Source organism: Theobroma cacao, chromosome 1 (assembly GCF_000208745.1).
Source record: "Theobroma cacao cultivar B97-61/B2 chromosome 1, Criollo_cocoa_genome_V2, whole genome shotgun sequence".
Lineage (NCBI taxonomy): Eukaryota > Viridiplantae > Streptophyta > Magnoliopsida > Malvales > Malvaceae > Theobroma > Theobroma cacao.
The window spans coordinates 36870782-36892054 of record NC_030850.1 but is presented as its reverse complement, the minus strand read 5'-3'; the positions used below and the strand labels follow the sequence as shown (position 1 = coordinate 36892054).

Below are 21273 nucleotides of genomic sequence, written 5' to 3'. Positions count from 1 at the left end.
TCTAACAAATTTTTAATATAAATGAAAATTTAATTATAGTTAAACTTAATATTACATATGAGTATTTAATTCATTAATTGGTATATGATTTTTCTTACTTAAATAGTAGAGTTCAAATTTTTTTTTTTAAATTCAAAAAAAACCTTTCCCAAATTCCAAAAATATTTTCTATGACATGGGACCAATGCAGCAATGCAGTGGATCACATCAAATTATCATTAATCATATCAATTACTTTGTGGTCTCAAAAACACATCAATAATAAAATATTATTGTACTATTCTTAAGTCAAATTATGTACTTTGTAAATAATTTTTAATTTCACTTTTCAAAATATGTATTCGACCCTACCAACCAAACATGGTCATGTCCCATATATATATATTTTTTAATTTTCTTATTAATTTTTTTGGGTTATTAAAACACTGTGTGACACTTAATGATGAGTCGAAATTTGTAGTTCCTCTTAAACTTTTTTTGTACGGTATGACACAGTAAAAAAACATTCAAAGGCACTCTCGTGACATTATTTTTAAATAAAGCTGAGTAAGGTGAGTATTAATCAATTCGATCAAAATTTGATTGGTTCAATTTGTTTGATTTTGATATTTATTGATTACGTAGTTTGATTTATTATATTATTTTTAATCACAGAACATTTAAATCAAATCAATAGAAAATTTAATAATTTATAATATATATTATATAAATATTATTAATAAAAAATTAGTAGTACTATTAATAAAAATAATAAATTTAACTAAATCAAACATAGAATCGATTTCAGTTATTTGGGTTCTAGAATATAATTTGACCAATTCGATTACTTTTTATAAAAATTTTGTTAATTTGTTTTTTTTTTAAATTTTAAAACTGAATTGACTAAATTGGCCGAATACTTATCCCTTATGACAAGCATCATTTTGCCTAAAATTTAGAAGGTAATGGTTATTATACTAGTATTTGGTTAAATCAGAAGAAAAGAAGGAAGATTTCAACGTTAGATTCCAGAGTATTTATCAATGGGGGATGGTAGAATCTGCTCTGGGTCCGTTAAATGTTGGTGAAAGGTGACGGTAGGTAGTGCAAAAAAGGTCGCAGCCTGCCCCTGTATGGTATCTCACGGGGTATTTCCACTGGGGATATTTAAACCATACATCCCTCCCTTTTTTGTCTTTGCAAATTAGTGTTTTTCCACTCCCCCAGCTGGTACTCTCTTGACCTTTTGCTCTTTGCGCTGCTTCCCAATTTTGTTTTTCCCTCTTTTCTTTTATCTCGCTTTCTGCATTTTCATCTGAAACTTGTTCTTCTTTTCGACTTGCTTTGGTTCTTGTTAAGGAATCCGAAAAGCTTTAATGGAATCTTGAATAACTTTGTTCTTCGTTTTCTTGTTTTCTTGTTTTTTTTTTTAACAGAAGAAGAAGAAACAGAATTTAGATTTGTTGCGGGTGGAAGCGAGAATGTCGAAGGCTGGTGCATTGGATCTCGCCTCGGGTCTCGGTGGCAAGATTGAGAAAACCGATGTCCTCTCTGCTGTTGAAAAGTATTATTCATCTTCCGTTTCTTTTTTGGTTTTAGCTTTTGAATCTGTTGCTTTAATTAATATTCGCTTTTCTTTTCTTCTTTTCTTTAGATTTATTCTTTATCTTTACGTTTATGCTTTCCTTCCTCTGTTTTATATTCTTACATCTGGCAATGGCGTATGTTCATGTATAAAGTAAAAGAGAAATTGGCTTGAACACACTACAAAATGACATCTTTCTTAGACTAGGCTTTGACTTGGATATCTTTCTCTTAATTAAAATGGTTTAATGTCTCTTTCCCACTCCGTGGAGTGAGCTTTTTGGCTTGATTTACTCTTTTCTCTTACGTTAAGATTAATATCTCTTTACTTAATCTTGATTTTTGGCTCATCATCTCTCTCTGAGATGACTTTAATTTCCAGATCGAGCTTACAGTTTCTCTACATTGTCCCCTCACCGTAAAACTGAAAAAAAAAAAAATAACCCTTCATTTCTACTACTTTTTATGTGTACACTAAGTTTAATCTCCAGCTGTCAAATATAAGATTCTTCAGTTTCTGGGTAGTGCGGATACAGTCATTGAAACTGACGTTTGGGTGTTTCTCCTTTTGGCTATATTATTAAGGAATCAAATAAAAATGTGTGGGACATGGACTTGGTCATGACTGCTAGCTGTTAAAGTTGTAGATGTTTTATTATTTGTTTCGAACGGGCTGGTGGATCAGAACAGCATTGGACTTTTTTGAGGAAAGTCTATATGCAGGCCAAACTTTTCCCCTCAAATCAATTGAATTAAATATGTTTGTGCTATATTACATATAATAATAGCAGTTTATGGACATACCAACTCTGTAAGTCAGTTATCTTGAAGTAGATTGGACTGCTACATAAATTCTTTTCCTCCATTTTTGAAATTGATCTTCACTCCGCCCAATTACGGTTTTAGACTGGGTAGTTGGTATAATTAGGATCCTCCCCTTTTGTATGGTAGGCAGGGCACTTAGGCTTGGCTAACAATTAATGACAAAATAGGCAAAGCGATGTATATCCCCGTCCTCAACTAGACCACTGGATGGTTTCTTAGAAATCGAACTGTATGTCCTTGCATTATATGCATGATCACTTAAAGTTCTGTGTCTTAACTCCTGAAATTTATGCAACTGTAATTGAGTTCTGTCATATAAGATTATGTTAATGATTCAGGTATGAGAAGTATCATGTCTTTTATGGAGGTGAGGAGGAAGAGAGAAAAGCCAACTACACTGACATGGTAAGGAGAGCTCAACTTTTACCAATCTTGCCCTCAGTGTAACCTTCCAACCTGCTGCCTGATTTCTTACTTTAGATCATTTCCAACTTTGTTAAGAGTTATGATTATGTGCTTGTATGCTTGTTATTTCTTGTTTACTCTGTATTACTCAATGGCACTTTCAGGTGTCAATTTGATCAGGCTATAAGATGGTGCTGGTACCTGCCATTTGGTCTTATTCCCTTACAGCTTTACGGGCTGATAAGCTTAAACTAGGACTTGATTGCATATGCAAACATTAACGTACCATGTATTGAATTCAGGTTAACAAGTACTATGATCTGGTTACCAGCTTTTATGAGTTTGGATGGGGGGAATCTTTCCATTTTGCACCTAGGTATCCATTCATTCTCTTCTGTCTAGTTTATGCAAGCAAGATGGTGCAGTTACTTTTTCAAGTCGTTGCTGATCATTATCCTAATTTGTTTTTGCAGATGGAATGGGGAGTCTCTTCGCGAGAGCATAAAGCGGCATGAGCATTTTCTTGCTTTACAACTTGGCTTGAACCCTGGACACAAGGTTCTTCCACTTCTGTAGATCACAGAGAAACTGCAATTCTAGGTTTGCTGTTTTCTGTTTGGTTTGAATTTTTAGCTCAAGCTTTTATTTTTATATCAGGTGTTGGATGTTGGATGTGGAATTGGTGGACCGCTGAGAGAAATTGCTCGATTCAGGTAACTAGCAGTTTGTTTTTGAACGTCCTTTGTTTCTTTCATCTTTCTTTTTTCTTTTCTCTTTCATGTCGTGTGGCACCGTACTATTGGATGGTATTGTATTTGCAGCAATATTTTTTCTTGAAAGAGGCCTCTAAATATGTTTGTATGGTGATTTGCTGCAGCTCCACATCAGTTACAGGGTTGAACAACAATGAATATCAAATAGCAAGAGGGAAGGTGCATATCTCTTCATTCTTAGATGGAAATGTTTATGCACTTTTAGCAGATAGTATATTTTTCTTTGTGTCTTTTAGAAACCTTGGCTTTGTAAATTTATTTATCTTTGGAAGTTATTATTGTTCTTTTTGGGTCAATAAATATGTAGCTTTATGACCAATAGATATCATGCCAAGATTTTAAGAACAATTTCTCAAGTTATCCTTTTTACCAATGAAATATGTAGTGATGGATCATAGTAATACACAGTTGATGGATGTTGTTTCTCTGTTACATTTTGTGTCCAGTTTTATGTTCAACCACTGTACAATTTCTTTTATTTAAAGGTGACTTTTTGCAGGAATTAAACTGCATTGCTGGCGTGGACAAGAATTGCAACTTTGTGAAGGTTGGTAATATTCTATGTCAATTTTTATATCGTTGTTGAACTCAAGTTTACGTTAGGTCTATTATTATTCTCTGTTTGTTTTAAAATTTTCATCACTTCCACGCAAGAAGGTGTGCTAAGATGCAAAACAGTGGTCTATAATGACTGATTTTTTTATTGATACCTAATACAGGCTGATTTTATGAAGATGCCATTTCCTGACAGCAGCTTTGATGCAGTTTATGCTATTGAAGCTACCTGCCATGCACCGGATGCAGTATGTCAATTTAAAATTTCCCCTTCTCAATCATGATCACTTTCATCTCAGCTGGAATGGATTATGAATTTTCTATCCTCTTTTAATTTGTTTTGGTTTGATTGTTTTCATTTTAAACCAATCTGTATCAGTTTGACTGTTATATCTGTTGTGTGTAGTATGGATGCTACAAGGAGATTTACAGAGTATTGAAGCCTGGTCGGTATTTTGCTGCTTATGAGTGGTGCATGACTGATTCTTTTGATCCCAATAACCATGAACACCAGAAAATTAAGGTAGGCATCTAAAGAGCATGTTTATGCTCCAACATTTGTTGTGTATCCATGCGTTGATCTTACATGAGAGTTTTATTAATGCAGGCAGAAATTGAGATTGGTGATGGTCTTCCAGACATCAGGTTGACCAGACAGTGCCTGGAAGCTCTAAAACAGGCTGGTTTTGAGGTGAAATTCTACTTTTCCCTCTCCCCTCCCTCCCTTTTTCTTTTTAATTGAAGATGGAATATGACCAGTGTAGCTATTTTCCCTTTTATTTTCATTTTTGTCTTCTAGGTAATATGGGAGAAAGATCTTGCTGTTGACTCCCCTGTCCCTTGGTACTTGCCTTTAGATAAAAACCACTTCTCATTGAGCAGCTTCCGTCTAACGGCTATTGGACGCTTCGTCACTAAAAATATGGTAAAAGCTTCCAAACACCCCTCCGTTCTTATGATGCTCTTTATAAAAAAATGATGTTCTTGGATGAGATGGCCATATTAAGTTCATAAGCATTTACCAGTAATTTTCCCCTTTGTAGGTCAAGGCTCTAGAATTTGTGGGATTTGCTCCAAGGGGAAGTCAAAGGGTTCAAGATTTTCTGGAGAAGGCTGCAGAAGGGTTGGTTGAAGGTGGCAGGTGAGTTAGAAGTCCTCGTTCTCCATGATTACTTCTGCATGTTGGTTTACCCCTAGGTTTATGAATGTTGTAGTTTGAATTAGATGCAATCTCCATTTTCTGTCGCCAACTAACATGCTGACAAAACCTCTACTTTTGGATTTCAGGAAAGAGATCTTTACGCCTATGTATTTCTTCTTGGCCCGAAAACCACTTGCAGAGAGCCAGTAATCCAATGATGCAGGAGCTAATTAACCTGCTGCTTGCTGCTTTCCTGGGAAGTTTGACAGATAGAATGTGGTACATCTTTTAAACAATGGACCATGCTAGGCAACTTCCAATTTGGTGACCTGCAAATCTATGTTTAGACCTTTGTGAGTTCAGTTGTATTTGATATATTGTCAGCTCTCTCCTCAATTTGGAATGCTTCTCCTTTTAGTCATCTAATGAGCATATTTTCCTTCACCATAGATTCCATTTAATCCTAATATTTTGTGGCAATTAGGAAAGCTTGAATGTGCTTAAAGGTTCATAAATCTAAAACGACTGCCCTATTGGTCCATATTCAGTTAGGTTGATTGGATTTTCTTTTGGGATTATCAGGGAAAGATTAAGTAAAATTAATTAGCCACCAGCTTTTTCAATCTGTCTAGCCAAATATTCGTCCAACTCCCCTAACATAAAAATATCAATTCCGTTGATGTTTGATGAAGAGTAGCCTTTGGCCAAATTTGAGATTTTATTCTATTCAAGTTTCATTTTGTTAACTTCTAAGGTTGAGCTGGGCAAAATACTATTCAATAATCCAGGAAAATGCCCTTCACTCTTATTCACCGAAGAGGAAAAAATGTACAGGAATAAAAAGGTTTAAGCAAACTTCTATCCGATGATAGCATCAAACTGAAAAAAGAAGGAACTCTGTCTCATCGTGCCCCATAGCTCTCATGGTGGTTCTAAATTCTCTTTGGTCGGGGACTTCATTTTCAACGTTATTGCTGTCATTTTGACCGTGGGTTTCATTCGAGTTAGCCGGAGGATGGTAGTGCATGCGGGCAGTTTGAGGGCAATGAGAGTGAAACCTTCCAACTATTCTGACCAATGTATCAAACATCTCCATGTACTTTCTGATCATCGCGAATATATGTTTTTCACTCCTTGGAATGCCTCTAAATTCTTCATGGGGGAGAAGGGAGAATTAGATGAAATATAAAGAGAGAAGGGGAAAGAAAAGATGTGTCAGAATTTAGAAGAAGTTTGCACTCCATGAAATATGAGTTGTTTGAGGCTTGAATAGATAAAGAGGCAACTGCCGCAATATCTAAAAAAAGAAGGGAAAAAAAAAACAGAAAAAGATTTGTATTTAGATAATTTAAAAAATTATGATGCAACAGGCTGAAAATACAAAGTGATCTATTTATGGGTTGGGGTGTTTGCTGTGTGTAACCTGAGAACCAATTTGATCCCAGGACAGTTCTGCACTGCTGCTCTATGTCCCTGTCAGGGCAAGTCCCTGGCAGATCGAAATCATCTTTGCATTTCGGATGCATGGTACCGAGATTGCTCGAGCAAACTGCTTGCAAATTCAATTGTCCAGGGTACTATTCAATTGGCTACTTGTCCTTCCTGGAAAATTTCTAGATCTTAGAACCCATGTCAGCAAGAAGTTGATGTGTGGTTAAAGTAACCCTTTGACATTTGACGAGATCAACTCTTTCTAGAGTAGAACCTGATCAAGGCCCCAGGGGAATGGAGGCAATGTTGGACCATGGGATTGCAAGTTTCACTGGTCAGACTTTCCATTGTCAACAGTTAAGACCACGTGCCTAAGTGCCAAAGAATTGTAGTTATGCCAAGGTGGGCCCAAGCAACCACATTCCGGGGTTCGCGGGAAAAGAAGGTGGGAAAACCAAAAGAGGGTCGAAGCTCCTGTATTAGTCCAAGTGCCACCGAAAGTCTAGACGGCTGAGGAACAAAGTCCACAAGACTTTTGATTTTAATTTAGGACCAAATTTGCTTTAATAGCCCTCCTTGAGGTCACCATTTTTCTTTTGGTCCATGGAACTTGATGGAATTAGGCACATATCCCAACTAGACTTCCTAATTAAACTATTGAGGAAAAGAAAAAAGAGAACCATTCTTTTAGTCAATATAAATATTGGTAAATTCATTTGACATTCATGTTGTTTTGCTGGCAAATTTTTGAAGTTAAACTTCATTCTGCCAAGTTTTTTGTGTATTTTCAGGACAACATTCAATCATTTGACTATAAATTTTTGAGGTAATAGAAAGACAAATGAATAGAGAGGATGATTGCTTTGATACTATGTCTTTTTGGAAAAACAATTGTAAGGGTTTCATTATTAGGTAAAGAAGTAAATTTGATCATGTTTTGATATTTATGATATTTATATGTTGAAGATGTTTATTTTTAACCTAACAGAAGTAAAACTTTCGTTTCAATATTTTGTTGGTTTTGTTTTGGCAGTGCTCCTAACTTCAAATGAAAACATTTTTGGTGTTTACGAATGTTTTTGATGAGATATTCAACTAATCAAGGCATACAAGAGCCAAATTTGGTAGATATAACACAACTGCCGCACAAAATAACACAACTGTTTCTATCCTGTCCACCTAGCTGCCAGCCATGTTCATCAAAAGTTAAACAAGCAAAATGGAAAACATTATCATTAAATTGAGTTCATCATTTTATGGTAAAGACAGAAACCAATGCCAATGGAAAGATTAAAACTGGAACAATTAACTTTGTGTGTGTAATTGGAGTTTGTTAATCTCCCATCAAACAGAGAAAATAATCAACTCTTTCACGTCAGCACCAACAGCCGCCGCAACCTTGGGCCCGTAAAACCCAACACGCGCCGCGACTTCTCCGGTGATGCTGTCAACATTGCTGGTGGCGCCGCCGCGGTGGTGGTGGTGGTCGTCGTCAAAGTTAGCCGGTGGGTGGTAGTACAAGCGAGCAGTTTGAGGACAGTGAGAATGAAATCTTGCAACTATTCTCACCCCTGCATCCAACATCTCCACGTACTTCCCCATCTGTAACACCAAACGTATATCTCTATGTCTTTACCTTCAAAAGAAAAGAAAAGAAAAGAAAAGAAAGGAAAAGAAAAGGGAAATGAAAGGATGGATTTGCTAGAAAACGTCCCAAAGAAAGGATCCCATGTAATGGGAAATGGGGTTTGAGGTTGGGAGGAACAAAGCCAAGGCTTGTGATCTATATAGCAATGAGTTTCTTTCCTTTTCGACGCTCTTTCCTTTTCGTTGTCTTTACTAATATTTATTTGCCCAGTCCAGCTCACATTTTACTTGCTTCCACGGTAGGTGGAATGAATTTCAATATATGCCCCTATATTTTACTCTATTTTAATTCTTTACTCTTACATTTTTAAATATTTGTCTTTCTTTTGACTTTCATGGAAATTAAGCTAATGAATTTGATGTATTTTTATATTAAAATCAGAAAAATAATTTAATAAATTTTTAAAATCGTAAAAACAAATCATGAAAATGTAACTTATAATATAAAAAATAAGAATACTAAATGTTTAAAAATGAAAAAAAAAATTCAACTTGAGAGTTCCCAAAAAACAAAAGGAGACAGAAAAATTTGTACTTATTGATAAATTGTCATTTTAAATAGGAAGCTTGTCCCTTTCAATTTGCATATCAAAACATTTCACATGTGACAATATTCCATTTGTATATGTATGGGATTAGATTATTATATGGTCCAAAGTATGGACTTATACAATTATTATACGTAAAATGTTTTATCAGATGCCATTATTTGAGCATATTCCTTGCCTCAATTAACAGAAACGAATTATGCACAAAATAAAGGGCGGTCACTTTTAATTATAAAAAATAAAAAGGGAGGTTTGAAAAATATACCAAAAAACAAGGGCCTTGTTGCAAATATGCAAAACCCTTTTATGATATTTCCCCACCTATGTCCTAAAAATAGTGACTGGTCGGGCAAGGTAGCCGTGTGAAACGTTTAATATGGGTTGCATTGTTGGCCGCGTAATGTTGGTTGGCTGTTCAAGTTTGACCCTATGCTTTCTTCATAATTACACAGTCTACCTTCATTTTTTCCATTTTTCTTTTTATGGCTACTAATGTAATACCGTGTTAGGGATAAACATAATTTATGTGGTTGTATCTTAATTGTCTATTAACACTTATATGAATAAATACAAACACGAAATACATACACATATATATTTACTATATGTGTTATATGACATGACACAAATAACATATTTATTAAATATATTAAATTAAATTTTATATGATACATCAAACCTATTTAAACACGATTAACCTATTTAATGAGTATCATAAATTGGTTAAACAAATCGCAAATACAAATTGACTCCACAATATGATTAATTAAGTAAATTAGACGCGTTATATGCGGATTAAGTAAGTATAACTGTTTAAAACATAAAATCATAATGTTTTAAACATATTCATACATTTAAGACACAAAATATGATATTTTTTAAAATCAAATCTATTTAATTATGTATCATATTAATAAATCATGTCCAAAATTATCAACTCCATGCCCCCGTCCCACTTTTTTAATAAATCTAGTAGTATTTGTTGAAATAGCATACAAACCTACGTGGTACAATAATTAAAGTTTTAGGTTTACGAATTCGTCAAGTTGTGATTATTAATACTTAAACCTCTTTTTTGGTGGGTGGCCTAAGCCTAAATTACTTTATAAATACAAGTAATTTTTATTTTCCAAATAATTATTTTGTATTAAAAATTAAGTAAAATTTCTTTGAAATGATGGGCTTTGGCCCCATGGCCATGATGATCTCTTTGAAGTAGAACTGTAATCCAAGCCCATGGATCAAGCCGGGTTTTCATGGAATGGATCATCATTCCTTTGGATCAAACTGTAATAACTGATCTTGGTTATTGTTATCCAATCCCGCCAATTCTCGTCTTCGGTCTGCTGGGCGTAATGCAGCAAAGTCCCTTTACACCCGCTAGCTTGCGCTGGTCACTGGCCGTCTCCCCATCGTCCACCATCCGTTCGACAAAACTCCGCGTAGAACCCGTCCACTCTTCAACCCCACAAATTTTCACCGTCGTTTCATCAAAACGGAGCCCCGAACGCTGCCTGACGGGCCCCCAGAGAGATCCCAAGAATGCATTGTCTCGGATTATAAGGAGAGAGGCCGCCATTGAAGGCATTGGGAGGAAAGCAAAGTCCAAGAAGCAGCGTAACAGGCTTTGGCCTAAAGCTGTTCTGGAGGCTCTTGATGACGCTATAAAGGAGAATTCTTGGGAGTCTGCTCTTGAGGTTTGTGGGTCTGTTTCTCTTCTTTTTTGTAATCTTGTTTGATAAGAAGGATAAGAAAATTTTATTTTGCCTGTTGATAGATATTTGGACTTCTGCGTAAGCAACATTGGTACGAGCCTAGATGCCAAACTTACACAAAACTGATAATGATGCTAGGTAAATGCAAGCAATCTGAACAAGCCAGTTTGCTGTTTGAAACAATGCTTTCGGAAGGGCTTAAACCTACCATTGATGTCTACACTGCACTTGTAAATGCATATGGAAAAAGTGGCCTCGTTGATGAGGCTTTTACTATTGTTGAAGATATGAAAACAGTCTCTGACTGCAAACCTGATGTATATACTTACTCTATACTCATTAACTCTTGTATGAAACTTAAGCGTTTTGATCTGATAAGGAGAATTCTTGCTGAGATGTCTTATTTGGGAATTGAGTGTAGCACTGTTACATATAATACTATCATTGATGGATATGGTAAGGCTGAAATGTTTGAAGAAATGGAGAGCTCGTTGACTGATATGATTGAAAGTGGCGATTCCCCACCTGATATTTTCACGTTCAATTCTATTGTTGGGGCTTATGGGACCAGTAGGCAGATTGAGAAGATGGAGAAGTGGTATGATGAATTTCAGCTTATGGGAATAAGACCAGACAGCAAGACTTTCAACATACTTATCAAATCTTTTGGGAAAGCAGGCATGTATGAGAAGATGGGATCTGTCATGAAGTTCATGGGGAAAAGATTTTTCTCTCCTACAGTTGTTACTTATAACAGTGTTATTGAAATATTAGGGAAGGCTGGAAGGGTTGAGAAGATGGAAGAATATTTTAAGGAAATGAAGCATAAAGGAATGAAGCCAAATGCTCTCACCTATTGCTCTCTTGTTAGTGCTTACAGTAAAGCCAGGTCAATTAAGAAGGTTGATTTAATTTTGAGGCAGGTGGAGAATTCTGATGTAATACTAGATACCCCTTTTTTTAACTGCATCATCAGTGCCTATGGTCAGGCTGGTGATCTAAAAAAGATGGGTGAGTTGTTTTTGATGATGGAAGAGAAAAAATGCATGCCTGACAACATCACTTTTGCAACCATGATTCAAGCCTACAACACTCATGGCATGATTGAAGCTGCCCAAAATTTAGAAAATAAGTTGATTAGCACCAACAAAAATTCAGGTATGAGCATTAATTGGCTCCAACATTTTGTTCTATACCATCATATTGGACTTGAAAACTCCTTATAACATTCAAAGTCATGAAAGCCACTTTTCCAATCTCCATGGTTCTCGCTTGGATTTAATATGGTCTGTTTTGTTTAATATTTCTTAGATATTGAACTCCAAAATCATATAACTACAAGCTCTTTTCCTGATGTCTATGTCCAATAAAAGGACCCTACTGTCAAGCAAATGGTGAAAATTCATATTTGACTCCTGACTTCCATTTTCTGATAATTGTGATTGAGTTAGAAGATTAAACTTGTTCAAGTTGCTTCAAATGTTCAATGTGACAGAATTTGTATTCTGCAAGACCAACTTTCTTATATAATTACCGATTTCTTAAACTTTTGGCAGTTCTGGTGAAGGAGATGATAAGGAATCATGTCAGAATGTAAATGCGATGGTAAATAAGGATGCAACGTTGAAGGTTGATGGGAACGGTAAAGATGATTGTGGACAATGTGATGGGATATCTCTTGGTGGAAGTCTGATCCAAGAAACTGCCTTTTCAATGATGGCACTGGAAACTTAATTGAAGACAAAACTTCCTTGCAAAACATGGGATGTTGCTGGAAAGTTTTTGTACTCCTCAAGTAGGTATATAGGTTTGAGACATATCTATTAGATCATATATAAGGAAATTAATAGATTAACATAATTATGAAATGGACATGTATCAATTATACAAACTCATTTGTAGAGTTTAAAAATTTTACCGTTAATGTACACAATAATAATCCTTGGTTGCAAGGATTAGAAGACCTATTAAGCAAGATGATGTGCATGGTGCTAAGTGCTAATTGTGTCCTGTTCACTTTGTATTTCTTTTTATTGTTAGGTAAAAGTTCCTGATTTATGGAGTAGTGATCCCCCCATGGAAATCTGTCATTGTGCACGTTTTGGGGAGGTTTCCATCTGGTGTTGGAGGGACAGGAGCTTGGTGTTGTGTTTGCAAAAGGTTTGTTGTTTGTGTTGAGCTCTATAGATTCTATAATGCAGTTGCTCACCCGCACGGATTAGTCGAGATGGTAAAGGAAGGAGTTCATTTCTTTATCAATGAGGTTTGATCTTTACGGAGAGTGCTCCGAGAATAAAATCTTGAATACACTAAATCGATGTGGAAGAATGTATTCTTAAAATCGTTTGAGAAAAAAGGTTCAAGGAAAAACCCGACTATACAACTGTTTTTCCAGTGAATGAACCTAACTTTCTCGTATATGCACTTTCAGTGCTGATCTTGGATTAACGGTGGTGCACTCACCATCTTTGGAGATGGAGTCAACTTTAGGTTTCGGATTTGTTTTGGTCCTGTGGTGTTGCGGCCTTGGTGCGGGCGGGCTGGTCGGTCCAGTCCTTTTCATTCTTCAGTACAAAAATGGAAAGGTGGCTCCAGAATAATAGATTGGGAGAATCATTCCATCATGTGTAAATCTTATCTTCAATCTTGAGTTGCTGAAATGTTTATTCCAATTTTTCTTTTTCGAGTTCTATTTTATCACATAAAAAATTACTTTATTATCTACATGTAGTTGTTTTGCTCTTGTAATTAAATTTTATTTCCATGATATTTTTATATTCTGGTTAAAAAATAAAGGAAAATAAACATTTAATTTAAAGACGGAAAAACCACACAGAAAAGAAATGGTATGATTTCATCAACTAGAAATATAAGAAAATGAGAAACTTTCTGTTTTGCCAAAGTATGAAAGGAATTAGAGCAGCAGAACAAAGATGGAAAAATGGGAAAGTTCCAAACCAACATCATGAGGTGATGAAAAGTTCTCCAAGTCCAAGCTTGAAGATTTTCTTACAAGAAAGCAAACAAATGAGGTTGACAGCCATATCCAAACCCCAGTTGAGAGACTTGTAATGGAGCCATCCATAAAGGAGACTATAACACCAACCAAACCCCCTGACCAGACCCTTCGGAGACCTGTTACACACATGGTAGCAATCATTTCTAAAACGTCCTTTTATGTTTTTTTCAAAGACATAGCACTGGGGAACATCATTACATCTCTGAAAACAGTAAACTTTGACTAGATTTGTCCTTTCAAACTGATCCAATGGTTTTGGACAAGATGACTAGGAAGATGGAGGTCGAGTCCGATCTGATTTTTGGGGGGCGTGGCGGGGGCTTGGTGTTTGGTAAAGTGCCACAAATCAATTGCCAGGCATTGCTCTTGGGAGAATCCAACCCTTTTGAATGAGTTTTGAGGTTGAAATTGAAAGCGATTTCCCCATTTGTGGTTTCAACTTTGCGGCCGGTGAGTCGAACCCGAAGTGCAAGGCAAAGAAGCGAACGTATGAAACACGAACATACATTGTTATTTCGGCAAGAACATCAGTTACGTTATGTTTCTCTAAAGTCACTTGATTAGACAAAGAAATGTCACCGGGGATTCATGATTTGGTGTCATGTCGCCTTGACGAGACGCTTTTATGTTTTTGATATGTACAAAACGTTGCGGTCATGATTTCGACTACGGATTAATCTTTTTCATGTTTCTTAGGAAGGAAAAAAAATAAATAATTTTTTTTTTGGGGTTTTTAATATGAATCAAATTGAGTTTTTAAGATATATTTTTTTATTTATATATTCAGACGTATACATATTACGTTAAATATGTTACTATATTTTATTGAATAAAAAGAAATCCTAATAAGCTTATAAGTGTGAGTGTTGTACATTTTATCAAGTTAATTTTTTAAAGAGAATCATGGTTATGTGATAAAATGATATCGAAGACTACTTAACTTTTCGTTAATGTGAAATCCTTATTAGAGATATTACGGTCTAGATAGACCCGGACCGAGGTAGTTTCTTCTTTTCTATAAATTTAAGTTGAAAATGTAAGTTCTTAACATCTACACATACGTTGATTTGCGAGAAATAATTCAAATAATACTTTCAACTTAAGATAAAATCATAAGTAACATGCTTATCCAAAAGTCATACAATATATACGGAAAGTTTGGAACAAATAATGAAAAACATGAAAATTTTCTGTTCATATTATCTTTATTTACCCCAAGACTTTTATTATTTTCTCAAACAAGTTCAAACATGATATCCCTTTTTTCATACATTTGCAAGGACATAAACCAAACTCTCCTACACCCATAATGAAAAACATGAAAACTATTGTTGCATAAGAAATCAAAAGATAGACTTTTGATTCAATGAATTGAAATAAAAGTATTTTGTGAATAAATTTAATTGATTACGTACCATCGTATTTTGATTTATCAAGTTTATGCTTAATCAAATATATGAATTTAACATTTTCACGTGAGACTACGTCTCGTGCATATCGACAATATTATGTAAGCAGCATCATAGAACTTAAAATTAAGAACAAATAAGAAAAATCTTTCAATTCTTATATATATATTCTTCTTTTATTGCCACCATTGCCACTGCATATTGCATAAAACGTTGCGGAGAATGCAATTTTTGTCAATCTTTCTAGAATCCAACTTTGAAGGCAACTTGGAAAAGTTGTTCTTCTCCGACATCCCTCTTTAGTTTCCCTCTTTTTGTCAAGGGCACCAAATTATGCCTCGTTGAACTGGGTATCTAGCTAGCTTTTGGTTCTGGGTGGATTTCAACAGTACACAATTTGTAAGTGCATTTCTTCCATTGGTACATATTCCAAGGATATATATAGAACCAATAAAAAAATGGCTTGTTGTTGAAAAACACAGGTTCTAAATTCTTTCCTGTTCATTGAATAGAAGCGAAATATTCGTGATTTGATACTGATTGGATGATAGATTTTGAATCTTTCCTGTCATGGAAAATTAGGTACAACTCGTTTTCGTGTCTCTTATTATATACAAGTTTAAGTGGTTTGTCTTAACATAGACGGTAATGTATATTAATAATATGTATCAGTGTGATTGTTTCAATGCTGCTACTTGATAGCATGACCGGTTTCTGATCGATTTATGATATTCCTGATAGTTTAAACTAGACATGCCCGAAAGGTGAAAACGCCAAGGAATATGACGTCTCCCTCTTTGCTTTCAAGTCTCCACCAACCAGGAAAGTTAGCCATATTGTCTTGAAGAACATGAGATGGGTGTGTTGTGTGTGTGGGGGTGAAAACCTTGAAAATTAAGGAAACCGACTTCACAGAAAATGTAGCCATTTGGCAACTTAAAATAATTCCCCCCGCAATCCATTGTCGTGGCCACTTTCAAAAGGAGACCCTGTCTTCAATATTCTTTGCACACGCTGGTGGTAACATTCTTTAGAGTAATTCCTAAGTTTGTAGCCAATGTGTCAACAGTGGAACAACTACGCCAAGTGCGTATAAAGTCAATGGAGGGGGAGATAACGTAAGACGCAAAGGACCATTCATCCACTAATCCATGGCAAGTAGTTTTCCCCATCAAGATATGTATTAAGATGGAGGAATTTCTTCCTCATCCACAAGCAAAATGATTGATCATGGCGACCATGATCACCCCCAATTTGATCATAAACTTTGAACATCAATGTCGTGAATAAATTCCAATTGTTCCACTTGCGCAAATTGTAATAAACGAATGCAAACGACTAAATTCCTTTTGTGGTGTTACGTTTCCCCCCCCCCGCCTCAACAAGGGGGATTCACTGTTTTTTTTCTAGACAAATTCCCCTTGCCGGCCTAAGGCCATTCACTACTTTTCTAGGGTTTTTGGGTTGGCTCACTTTCTTTTTTGACCTTTCCCCTTCAATTTTCACCGTCAAAGAGTTGGTATGATGAACCCTAAATGTCTATATATATAAATATAGGAGCTATTCTTTGTGAATAATAAGATTTCTCTATTAAATTTATCCTTTCAAAGTGAGGTGTGGCATGTGTATGCATGATGCATGCACCTTCAAAACTCAATATAAACAGAAAAAGTATGATTACGTATGCGTGTGTGTATATATATATAATATTAATTTAATATTTTAAAAATTTTAAAATTTCATGTACATATGAATAAGAAACGTAAATATATAATAACAAAATAAAAAGAGTTTGTACTCGTTATCGTGTAATTTATTAAATGTATAAAATGGAATATTAGAGATTGTGTATGGGTGTTTTTTTTTTAATAATTAAACTTTTATAATTAGTGGGGTTTATGATGAGTATAGTTGAAAATTAATACAAAGAACACTTTTGGCAAATTATATAAATTTGGACTGCCTAAACCCAAATTAAATATATATATATATATATATCCCAAGAGCTAGGACAGACACTTTGCATGGCACAATTGGTCCATTTGGACGTAATTTTCTAAGCTAGATTAATAGATATGAGAAATTATGATTGGCTTCCCCAAATCGTGGATAACAACTTTCATTCCAATTTCTTGTATGGATAACTTGTTTTTGGGGGGAGTTAAAAACGTCGACGTTGTTGCTAAAGAACAAAAGCCTGTGTCTTGCTCAATCAAATCTGTTGGATATACATTCAATCGGGACAGAAACACCTAACTTTCCGATGGATTCATGTCTTTTTTTTTTAACCTTTGTCGCAACATGTTTAGAGTTTCGGAGTCCCCTTGGTTGTTTTCTTGTTTGTCTGATCTCCTCCTATGATTGTATGCAAATTTTTGGTGGGGTATATCAATTAATCATACGGCTCTCAATAGTGTCTCAGGCTAATCAAGAACTCCTGACGATGATGATGATGATGATCAAGAAACCTCAACTCATCGCCATGTAACCATTTTACAAGTATGAAATCACAAGCCACCAATCTGAAAAACGACAGTACGAAAGAGTTTAAAACAACTTCTAACAAACCATTAGGAATATATATAAATATATATAATTATACCGTTAACAATTACTTTTTCTTAAAAAAAATTTCAGATAAAAGCAATTTCATTAAGAAGAATTTGTCCAAAGCAGAATACCTTTATCAACGGATTTTTGACCAAAACTATTTTTAATTTTTTATTTGTACATTTTTGACAAAATTGATTTCGTTAGAAACCCGTCGAAAATGCATTTTGCGTCAAATCATATCAAATGACAATAAAACTTTTCGACAAAATTTCAACAAGTACGTTTTCGAAGAAAAAAGTAACTTTTTTTAAAAAAAAAAATTGAAATAAAAAGATTACTCTTTAAGAGGTTCCAAAAAGACAAAAGCTTAAAAAGTGATATTACAAAATATCAAGGGAGAGAGTTGGCCATAAAGTTCATTTGGTTTTCTTGGCAGAAACAAATTAGCTTAGATGGACTTCTTATATCATTAAGGTTTGGTAAGATGTCATGTTAGGGGCATCAAATGAATGATTTTCGTGTTAACATATATCATTTGCACCTTAAAATTATCACAAGGGTACGTACTACTATTTCTTCGTGGAAACAGCTGCTTCTGCTTCTCTCTCTCCCGTCTTAGCTAAGGCTCATAGATCAAATGATGATAAATCTGGCTGTCTGTGTCAACGTCTTTTGTTTCCTTTTGCATCCATGAGATCTGTATGTGTAAACAAAACATGATCTCCAAATTCAAGCATTTTCCCATAAATAACACCAATAACACATGAAAATATTTGGTATGCTGGCCCAAATTATAGCCCCCACTTGGATTATAAATAACCATTATTCAGATTGTCATGTGGCTTCTTATCTTATAAAATCTTTTTGCTGATCTATCATTATAATTAACTTTGTCTTAAAGTGGGGCACTTCTACCTCCAATTATACATTCTCCTTGTTCATTAATTAGGAGCTACTTCCTAACTTGAAATTAGGTTCTAATTAATTACTTGTGTTAATGGTAAAGTAAATATTCTTTTCATTCCTATCATTTGTTCAGCACACAATTAATTTTCGTACTTATTTATATTAAACTGAATTTGCATGTCGTTACCCGTTGTTTGTTTATATTCAGTCCAGTTTATATATCATAACTCATTTGTCTCTTTTTTTATAATTATTTTTTCTTTTGACTAGATCAAAATGAGGTTTTGGGGAAGTAGGGTACTGCTAGTGGGGTTGGGAATTTTATGGAGAATGAATTGAGGAGGCGCTTTATTAAGTGGAACCGAAATAAAAAAGGGTTCTTTCTGATTGTTCACACTGTTAGAGTGGACTCGTTCTGACTAGATCAAAGCTCCGTGTTCATGCACGATCGCCTTGTAGCCATGATGCTTATGGAGATTTTCCAATTCTTCAGACATTTCTTTCATTTTTTTTTTAGTAAATTTTCTTTTCTTTTTCTTTGTTTAAACCAATGAGCTGGACCTGCACATGTGAATGTGGATAAGCACATAAAAGTAGCCACCCATTTACTCTATGAATGCATTCTTGATTTATCTTACCCTAAAACAAAAAATCAATAAAAGAAAAAAAAATACCCACACATTAATCTAATTGTTCATCATTTTTGTTTCTCCTATTTCTCAAGGCATTTGAAGAGGAACAGAGGACTAATTAAGCTGAAAGCATGCATAATTGTTGAATTTGATGTATTCATAACAGGATTCAAACAGTACAAAAAAAAACTGACCTTTTTCAACAATATTCTAAAAAAAAATTCATAAAAAAACTTTTTTTTTTTTTCAAAATTTCGTCGTACATGTTGTCCTCATTTTGTCATAATCGATCTTCTGTTGAAAATAAAAAATGTTATCGGAAATTTTTCCGACAAGAATCTATTTCTTTGAAAATAACTTGAATTGGTGAAAATCTGTGAAAATAACTTGTGTCGGAAATTCATGGAAATATAATATAAATAAAAAACTAAACCAATAAAGAAGAGAAAGCTGAAGCAGGCGTTACTGTCTTTAGATAAGCAACATTTCAAATCATGCCACATCAATTACCAATGGAGATTTCTCTCTTTGACCTTTTCCCAGTAAGACTGGGTTGAACCTGTCTTGGGGAAATAGAGCTTTTTTTGACCAAGACTCGTGAACTTTATATTAGAATGTAAAGCCGCACACAGTTTAGCTAGCTAGGGTCTATGACTTTGCTCATGACTTACACAATTTGTCATGACAATTCTAAAAAAAAAGTTAAAAAAAGAAAAGGAATATGTACCACATAAAGAGGAAAACGATATACATGGTTGCCTAATTGCAAGAATAAGAATGCCTACTTCCACAGCTATGATTAATTAAGTTATATAGGGTTTTGGAATTTTTCCCTTTTTTGCAATATGGGTATATATATAGACTCAATAATTTCCGAATTTGAATGCCCCACAAGCGTACGTTTTATGTTTTATACAAATATAGTATTTACATATGAAAAGCTTTCGGTTCAATGTTTATTTAAATATAGTAGTAGCAATAATTAGTAAATGAAATATGCACATATACACACGATTCCCCGACTTAAATTAAAAGTTGGGTTCGAATTCATTTTTTTTAATACTTGTTATAAAAAGAGATATAAGTTAAAAAAAAAATTTACCCAATTTTGTTGAATTTGTTTAATACTATAAAAGTATATACGTCACTCAAAATTGTTTCCAATATTAAAGGTTTTTGTTGGAATATATATATATATATATATGTAACACTCATTCTTGTCCTGTAAAGAATTCTTTTAGCAATGTGAACAATATATAAGATTATTTAATTATATATCAAAGTTCAATGAATCAAATTTGTTTGATTAAAAAAAAAAGACGGATACGTCTTTTTTTGGTAACTTGATATATATATATATATATATTTTTTTTTATTAAGTATAATGTATTTTTTATTTTAATTATAAATAGAAAAACAATAATAAAATGCAATTATTATGATACAATGATTACAGACTGTAGCCAATCTGGAGTGAGGGGTGACAGCCCGCTACTTGATGCCCCTCTGCCTCCAGTTTGGTTGGGGTTTGGGGCATAAACTTTGACCGTTGACTTCTGCACGGCCAATTTGATCTCCGCCGTCACGTGCTGGCGGTTTTCTTCTTTTTTTTTTTTTTTTTTGCTCCTGCTGGATTCTTCTGATCATCCAACGCCCATCCCCTGCCTTTCACGTTCTGATTATGACCTTTCGTCTCAGGACAACGCTATGCCACACTTTCCACGTCCTTTATTTATCCCACTTACCATTTTCTTTTCCTCCCATCCTCCTCGAATTAAAAGCATTCTCTTCGTAGTATCTCGCACGTCTAAATCGAATTTTATTCACTTAATTAACTTTAATCAAAGTTTTCAGCACCGTCCTGCACATCCAAACCGACTTTTATTGACCTAAGTAGCTCGTTAATTAGGCACCAAATGTTTGTTCCATTCTTATCACTGTTAAAGACTATTTGCTGCATGTTCTCCTCTTAGAATCGGACCACGTAAGACAACTTCATCCAACCGATTAATAGCATATGGATTTTTTCTATTAACTCATTACTGATAGCATATAGATTTCATAAATATGAATATGTTATATGAGATAATTGCTAATATTTAAGATTTAAAGAGTATCATAATATAGCCGCCTTTGTTTTTTTTTTTTTAA

The 21273-nt window shown here is 34.5% G+C and overlaps 2 protein-coding genes across 4 annotated transcripts; both read left to right on the top strand.

The window, feature by feature from the left end:
- Window positions 1257–5711, top strand: LOC18614599 (cycloartenol-C-24-methyltransferase). Its single transcript, XM_018113898.1, has 13 exons — window positions 1257–1543; window positions 2727–2793; window positions 3096–3169; window positions 3267–3351; window positions 3451–3506; window positions 3671–3725; window positions 4066–4113; window positions 4286–4369; window positions 4528–4644; window positions 4729–4812; window positions 4921–5046; window positions 5165–5262; window positions 5409–5711. The coding sequence occupies exons 1-13, from the start codon at window positions 1461–1463 to the stop codon at window positions 5470–5472; spliced, it is 1041 nt and encodes a 346-aa protein (XP_017969387.1). The 5' UTR covers window positions 1257–1460; the 3' UTR covers window positions 5473–5711.
- On the top strand, window positions 10210–13292 carry LOC18614596 (pentatricopeptide repeat-containing protein At3g53170). 3 transcript variants are annotated; one of them, XR_001926298.1, is made up of 4 exons: window positions 10210–10585; window positions 10666–11761; window positions 12160–12398; window positions 12644–13292. XR_001926298.1 is itself a non-coding variant. In XM_007052423.2 (3 exons), exons 1-3 carry the CDS (start codon window positions 10244–10246, stop codon window positions 12198–12200), a joined length of 1479 nt encoding a protein of 492 aa, XP_007052485.2. In that variant the 5' UTR covers window positions 10210–10243; the 3' UTR covers window positions 12201–12578. The 3 variants fall into 3 exon arrangements, 1 of the variants encoding a protein (XP_007052485.2); XR_001926300.1 differs by having other exon boundaries at window positions 12160–12402; XM_007052423.2 differs by lacking the exon at window positions 12644–13292 and having other exon boundaries at window positions 12160–12578.

Coding starts and splice junctions, on each gene's coding strand:
- LOC18614599 (XM_018113898.1), top strand. CDS start 1,461: ATGTCGAAGGCTGGTGCATTGGATCTCGCCTCGGGTCTCGGTGGCAAG. Junction 3,352..3,450: donor GCTTGAACCCTGGACACAAG/GTTCTTCCACTT, acceptor TTTTTATATCAG/GTGTTGGATGTTGGATGTGG. Junction 4,645..4,728: donor ATGAACACCAGAAAATTAAG/GTAGGCATCTAA, acceptor TTATTAATGCAG/GCAGAAATTGAGATTGGTGA.
- LOC18614596 (XM_007052423.2), top strand. CDS start 10,244: ATGCAGCAAAGTCCCTTTACACCCGCTAGCTTGCGCTGGTCACTGGCC. Junction 10,586..10,665: donor CTTGGGAGTCTGCTCTTGAG/GTTTGTGGGTCT, acceptor GCCTGTTGATAG/ATATTTGGACTTCTGCGTAA. Junction 11,762..12,159: donor TAGCACCAACAAAAATTCAG/GTATGAGCATTA, acceptor AACTTTTGGCAG/TTCTGGTGAAGGAGATGATA.